The sequence below is a fragment of the Hemitrygon akajei genome, unplaced genomic scaffold (assembly GCF_048418815.1).
Source record: "Hemitrygon akajei unplaced genomic scaffold, sHemAka1.3 Scf000054, whole genome shotgun sequence".
NCBI lineage: Eukaryota > Metazoa > Chordata > Chondrichthyes > Myliobatiformes > Dasyatidae > Hemitrygon > Hemitrygon akajei.
Window position 1 is genome coordinate 139,795 of NW_027331940.1, and position 6,879 is coordinate 146,673.

Here is a 6,879-nt window from a genome sequence, read left to right on the forward strand (position 1 = left end):
GTAAGAGGATTGTACTTTGGCATTAGATACACTTTGATATTGAGTATATTGTTTATGTGAGCCGCTTTCTGCGTTAAAACGCCCGCTGAGTTTTCTATATACAAAAAAAAACTGAGGTATGGACATAGAAGCGGTGCTTGCAGGAATTGTTTAAAAATTTCGCCAGCGCTGAAACATCGATCATATGCGCAGGCGTCAATGTTGATGACGTATACGAATATTACGCATGCGCGCAGTTCACAAAAGGCCTCTGGAAAACGGCTGCCGGATCGGACGCAGGTAAGCGAATATTTCGGGGCGACTGTCTTAAACAGCGATTTCGGGACAATTCCTGTGAACTCCGCACAGCGTGACCCGTAATCCCGGGATAGTCCTGCTCTCTTCCCTCTCTCTCAGCCCTACGGGCCCCAGGGAGCTTCCGGCTGATGAGGGAATGGGAGCCGATGGATCTCTCAGACAGAGCTGAGCTCCAGCTATCTAAATGCGAGGATTAGGAACTCGGAGAAAGGGAACAAAATCGGGTATTTTACATCACCAGTTGAGAAAATCACCTTTGTTCTATCTCCAATCACTAACAAGAGAAAATCTGCAGATGCTGGAAATCCAAGCAACACACACAAAATGCCTGAGGAACTCAGCATTCGTACACTTTTCCGTAGATGCTGCCTGGCCTGCTGAGATCCTCCAGCATTTTGTGTGTGTTGCTTGAGCTACCTCCACTTGTTCTCGACTTTTCTACCCGTGACGACATGTTTTGACCCATTCTTTCAGGGAAGATAATAATATCAAAAACCTTTGCCCTGGGCAACAAGTAGCTTTCACATCACAAATGTGCCAGACTCCAATGAGACAGATTACTGCCCTTCCCTTCATATTCATTGGCATTACCATCACTAAGTTGATCACCGTCAGTCACCCAGGGGAGGGTTCAGGGGAAATAGTTATGTACAATACAGAAACTGGTGTTACCTGTGTGTATTGTGGTGATGCAAAAGTTGTTGGAGAGTTTACAAGTGGGAAGAGGTGGAGTGATATTTGGAAATCTGACTTTTTAAAGCATAATTTAGCAAGCAAACCATTTATGGACAATGTGCAAAAGCACTGGTGAGAGAATCCTTCATTACCCGTTACAGGCCTGCGACATGGTGTGAGAGTGCAGATAACTGGATCGAGCCCAGAGGAGATCACAGTTCTTACAGACAGTGATTTGCTGGCTGTTAAAATGAATACCTCTCTCTATAAAATTCACAGTGCACATGTCGTCACTGGGTAAGAGAATGCACAGTACAAGATTTATGTGCACACTGGTCATTACAAATTAGAGGGGACATTGGTGGGAAGGTGGGGAGAACTCCAGTGTCCCTGACACCCTAACCTACAAGATGAGTATCCAGCTGCACTTTAAGGAGTTGGAGCTGAAAATGGATGAATTTTGGATCATCCAGCAGTTGGAGGGAGTGATAGATATGACATGAAGAGAGGTGAGTTACACCTAAGGTGCAGGACACAGGAAACTGGTTGAGAGACATGAAGGAGAATGAAATTAAATAGCCATCGCAGAGTACTCTTGTTGCCATCCCACACAACAGCCAGGTGTGCCGCTTTAGAAACTGTTGGGGAGGGAGGGATTACCTGGCAAAGGAAAGTCAAACGGGTGATAGGGGATTCGTTAGTTAGGGGAACAGAACAGAGGGGATGAAAGGTCAGTTTTGATGGTGTCAAAAGGACCTGACAAGTGTGGTTTGGGATAGGCCGTTTTCTGGCAAAGGAGTACTTGGTAAGTGGGAGGCCTTCAGAAGTGACATTTTTGAGAGTGTAGAGTTTGTATGTTGAAAGGTAACTAGTGCAGGAAACCTTGGGTTTCAAGAGATATTGAGGCCCCCGATATTTTGTTCCTCTAAATGCCTCAGACTGTTGGGTGCTACCAAGACTCATTAATGACAACAGTATCATAATTTCACCCCCGAGCTCATCTGACTTTTTTTTAGTCATCTTCTGTTGGTTTCTAAAAGCTTCCAATAGTTTTTGCTCTTTTGATTTCCCTCTCTTTGGCTTTTATGTTGGCTTTTGCTTCTCATTTCAGCCACGATTGTGTCTTCCTGCCTTTACAATGCTTCCACTTCTTTGGGATGTATCGATCACTCAGCTCCTGAATTCTCCCAGAAACTCCAGCCATTGCTGCTCCGTTGTCACTCCTACTTTTTCCCTTCCAAACAAGTTTGCCAGATTCTCTGTCACAGAAACATGGAGAAGTTCAGTACGGAAACAGGCTATTTGCCCAATCCAGTCAATGCCAAACAAACATTTAAACTGTCTAATGCAACTAACTGCACCGGGACCATCGCCCTCCATACCCCTACCATCCAGGCTCCCATCCAAACTTCTTTTAAATGGTGAAACCGAGCTCATATTCACCACTTGTTCTGGCATCTCATTCCACACTCTCACGACCATTTCAGTGAAGAGCTTTTCCAAATGTTCCCATTAAATTTTCACCTCCCCACTTACCCATGACCTATGGTTGTCATCGCACCCATCCTCAGTGGAAAAAGCTGCTTACCTGTACCCTATCTCTCTACTGTCATAATGTTGTCTATTCCCAACAAATCCTCAAAGAAATGTATAATATCTTTGTTTATGTTTAGAGCCTTTTTCAGGTGTATAAGATGATGAGGGACACTGATCATCTGGATAGCCAGAGGCTTTTTCCCCAGGGCTGAAATGGCTAACGTGAGGGGGTATAGTTTTAAGGTGCTTGAAAGTTGATACGGAGGGGATGTCAGGGCTAACTTTATTTACACTGAGAGTTGTGGGTGCATGGAACGGATTGCAGGCTACTTGTGTGAGAGTGCTTCAGTTACTGTGGGGCCAGAAACCCATGCAGCTCAGTGGGAACAGGGAATAATACCAATGGAGAGAGTCAAACTGAGCCAGGTCACAGATCGGAGATGGCAGAAATGCCCCATTCTTTTAGAGACAGGAAAAGCATCAGAGAATTTGATGGTCATTCTGGATACCAGCACTCTGCCCGGTTAGAACATGATTTCTCTCCAACTCTTCACTGTAACAGTGTGATGCCAGCTGACACCTTGACAACTCAAGCGATCTCATTAGAAATGTCCTGCACCCATTGATGGATTTTGTAAATCTTTTTACAGGTTAAAAATGACAAGGAATTTGCCTACGGGAATCTCGAACACAACACGCCAGTTTTGTTGTCTCTATCCAGATATTTAAGAAGTGCGGCAAGGGATTCAGTCGATCATCCTTCCTGCTCAGACTGTCGGGAGGGATTCACTTGATCATCTGACCCAATGGCACGCCTGTTAGTTTACATGGGGGGAGCCCATTCATCTGCTCAGACAGTGGGAATGGATTCACTCGGTCATCTCAACTAAGGGTACATCAGCAAGTTCACACTGGGACAAGGCCATTCACCTGTACTGTGTGTGAGAAGGGATTCAATCTGTCATCCCACCTGTGGACACACCAATCAGTTTACATTGGGCAGAGGCTGGTCATCTGCGGAATTTTTTGGGGAAGAATTCACTCAGTCAACTAACCTAATGGCTCACCAGCGAGTTCACACTCGGGAGCGGCCGTTCACCTGCTCAGACTGTGGGAAAGGATTCACTCAGTCATCTCAGTTACTGAGACACCAGTCAGTTCACACTGGGGACAGGCCATTCAACTGCTCAGCCTGCGGAAAGGGATTCACTTCCGCATATAAGTTACTGAGACACCAGTCAGTTCACACTGGGGAGAGGCCATTCACCTGCTCAGACTGTGGGAAGGGATTCACTTCATCATATCAGTTACTGAGACACCAGTCAGTTCACACCGGAGAGTGGCCATTCACCTGCTCAGACTGTGGGAAGCGATTCACTGAATTATCTCGACTGAAGATACATCAACGAGTTCACACCGGAGAGAGGCCATTCAACTGCTCAGACTGTGGGAAGGGATTCGCTCAGTCATCTCAACTGAAGGTACATCAGCGAATTCACACTGGGGAGAGGCCATTCACCTGCTCGGACTGTGGGAAGGGATTCACTTCGTCATCTCTACTGAAGGTACATCAACAAGTTCACACTGGGGAGAAGCCGTTCACGTGCTCGGACTGTGGCAATGCATTCACTTCTTCAGCTCACTTACTGAGACACCAGTCAGTTCACACTGGGGAGAGGCCATTCACCTGCTCAGACTGTGGGAAGGGATTTACTTTGTCATATAAGTTACTGAAACACCGGTCAGTTCACACCGGAGAGTGGCCGTTCTCCTGCTCAGACTGCGGGAAGGGATTCACCGAATTACCTCAGCTTAAGGTACATCAGCGAGTTCACACCAGAGAGAGGCCATTCACCTGCTCAAACTGTGGGAAGGGATTCGCTCAGTCATCTCAACTGAATGTACATCAGCGAATTCACACTGGAGAGAAGCCGTTCACCTGCTCAGACTGTGGGAAAGGATTCACTCAGTTATCTCAACTGAAGGCACACCAGGGAGTTCACACTGGAGAGTGGCAAATCACCTGCTCAGACTGTGGGAAGGGATTCGCTTCGTCATCCCATCTGAAGATACATCAGCGAGTTCACACTGGAGAGAGGCCGTTCACCTGCTCAGACTGTGGGAAGGGATTCACTTCGTCATCCCATCTGAAGGTACATCAGCGTGTTCACACTGGAGAGAGGCCATTCACCTGCTCAAACTGTGGGAAAGGATTCACTCAGTCATCCATCCTAAAGGCACACCAGCGACTTCACACTAGGTAGAGACCGATCTGCTCAGACTTTGGGAAAAGATTCTCTCAGCCAAATCAACCAGTGTGCATCATTGAGTTCACACTGGGGAGAGGCCGTTCACCTGCTGTGAATGTAGGAAGCGATTCACGCAGTCATCTAATCTTATGTAGCTCTCAGTTCTGCTGGCAGCTTAACAGAGGGGTTTATAGCCCGCCCACCCCAGTCTGGCCAAACTGAAGAATCTCGTTTGTGTGGATACTGAGCGATGTGTCCCCTGTGTAATCTGCCCCGGGGTTCATACTTTCTATGGACTATCTCTTTAAAATGCAAAGAGAACTGAGACTGACTTTGGACACGCTGTTGGATTTCTGCAGAAGTGCTGGGTTGTTATGGTGACCAGCTAATGTTTATGCTCTCTGTGGTTAAGCAAGGTCAGAATGATCCTTTACCGACACAGAACAAGCAAGCGACTTCTTACAGAGAGAGGGGGCGGAGCTACATGATGGACAGCTGGTGTTCAGCACAATGGTATTTAAACACGGAACTGCTTTTCTCACAGGACACACGGACGCACGAAGGCAAGTGATGAAAGTTTCTGCCAGTTGGACTTTCTAGCAGGGTGGGATTTGAGGATCGATAAAAAAGAGTCGATCTGTGGCTGTTAGTGCGTGTAAGAGCAACCCTGTGGAATCTACCGGTGAGTCTAACCCTTGCCTTGGTTGGTAGACTTTCCCTTGAAAAGGTGCTTTTGAGTTGGTCACGTCTGGCTAACTTGGAAGATTTGATGGGCATTGGAAAAGGTCAACAACACCTGTTTACTTGGATTACATCTCCCTCTCCCTCCCTCCTCCCCCCCCCCCCCCCCAAATCTTGTGAACTAAATTGAATCTACCACATCATCGTAAGACTATATCGTTTACCTCCTAGGTTTTGGATTTTATATACAGGTGGCCCCCGTTTTTCGCACGCTCGCTTTACGACAGCTCACTGTTACGAAAGACCTACATTAGTACCTGTTTTTGCTGACCAAAGAGGATTTTCGCTTTTACGATAAAGATGATGCCTCCTTCATATGTGAGTTTACCCCGAAAAAGACTACCATGACCGTGAAGCCTTGTGCGGCAGTTGTGTACGCATGTGTGTACATGCATAGCTGTGCACGTGCCGATTCTTTTTCTCTTCAAATCAATTTCAGTTCACTATCTTCCCGATTTTCAGTGAAACTACACTGTAAATTCAATATTTCTACTTTATATAGTGTGTATATTTATCATATCATTCCTACTTTTACTATAGGTTAGTGTTATTTTAGGTTTTATGTGCTATTTGGTATGATTTGGTGGGTTATTCTTTGGGTCTGGGAACGTCCAAAATCTTTTCCCATTTAGATTAATGGTAATTGCTTCTTCACTTCATGACATTTCGGTTTACAAACGGTTTCATAGGAACGCTCTAACTTCAGATACCGGGGGAAACCTGTATTCACACCTATATATGCATAACATTGCTAACCCTTGGATTATCTGGTTTAAGTTCACTATTATTAGTAGTTACCAATAAAATAGTGTTTGTTAACTGCAAAACCAGACTCCAAGTGTGTTCAATTGTTGCTGGTAGTTTTATAGGTTTGCGTCTGTGTGACACCTGAAATAACAAATGGTACATAATATGTGATTAAATTATTAAGATTTATAATTCTTACTTTGACTATAGGGTTACTAAAGAAAACAAAAAAAAAAGAAAAAGGGCCCACTCTCTCCATTCATGGCTTCTCATCTCTCCCCAGCAAAAGACCATGAGAATCTCTCTTCCAGACTCACAAGAAAGAACATTTCTGTCATTGGATAATTTTGTCGTGGTTTCTCGTGCCCCACAAACGACCAGGAGACGCAAAAGATTCTTCAAGAAGTATTAAACTTTAATTTGCAAATCAAAGCTGAAACGGTCATTGAGCTAGTCGCTGATTGCCCACCGATCCTTGGACATAGCATGTTTTATAGCAATCTCCAGGCTTAGTTGCATTAGCATATGCAATCAGTCTATAGTTGCGTACCACACGTACATCCGCCACTATTGTTTCTACCCATTGACTTAATCATGTTCTAATCTACATCTCTTAGCTACCTCTCATTAACAC

At 45.3% G+C, this 6,879-nt stretch overlaps 1 protein-coding gene across 2 annotated transcripts; it reads left to right on the plus strand.

The window, feature by feature from the left end:
- Positions 1-230: 230 nt before the first annotated feature.
- On the plus strand, positions 231-6,325 carry LOC140721330 (uncharacterized). Of its 2 annotated transcripts, XR_012097361.1 has the most exons (3): positions 231-279; positions 3,159-5,439; positions 5,670-6,325. XR_012097361.1 is itself a non-coding variant. In XM_073036176.1 (2 exons), exon 2 carries the CDS (start codon positions 3,567-3,569, stop codon positions 4,770-4,772), a length of 1,206 nt encoding a protein of 401 aa, XP_072892277.1. In that variant the 5' UTR covers positions 231-279; positions 3,159-3,566; the 3' UTR covers positions 4,773-6,325. The 2 variants fall into 2 exon arrangements, 1 of the variants encoding a protein (XP_072892277.1); XM_073036176.1 differs by having other exon boundaries at positions 3,159-6,325.
- The last annotated feature ends 554 nt before the right edge of the window (positions 6,326-6,879 follow it).

What these genes read in the sequence shown, in the direction of transcription:
- LOC140721330 (XM_073036176.1), top strand. Translation starts at nt 3,567, where the DNA reads ATGGCTCACCAGCGAGTTCACACTCGGGAGCGGCCGTTCACCTGCTCA.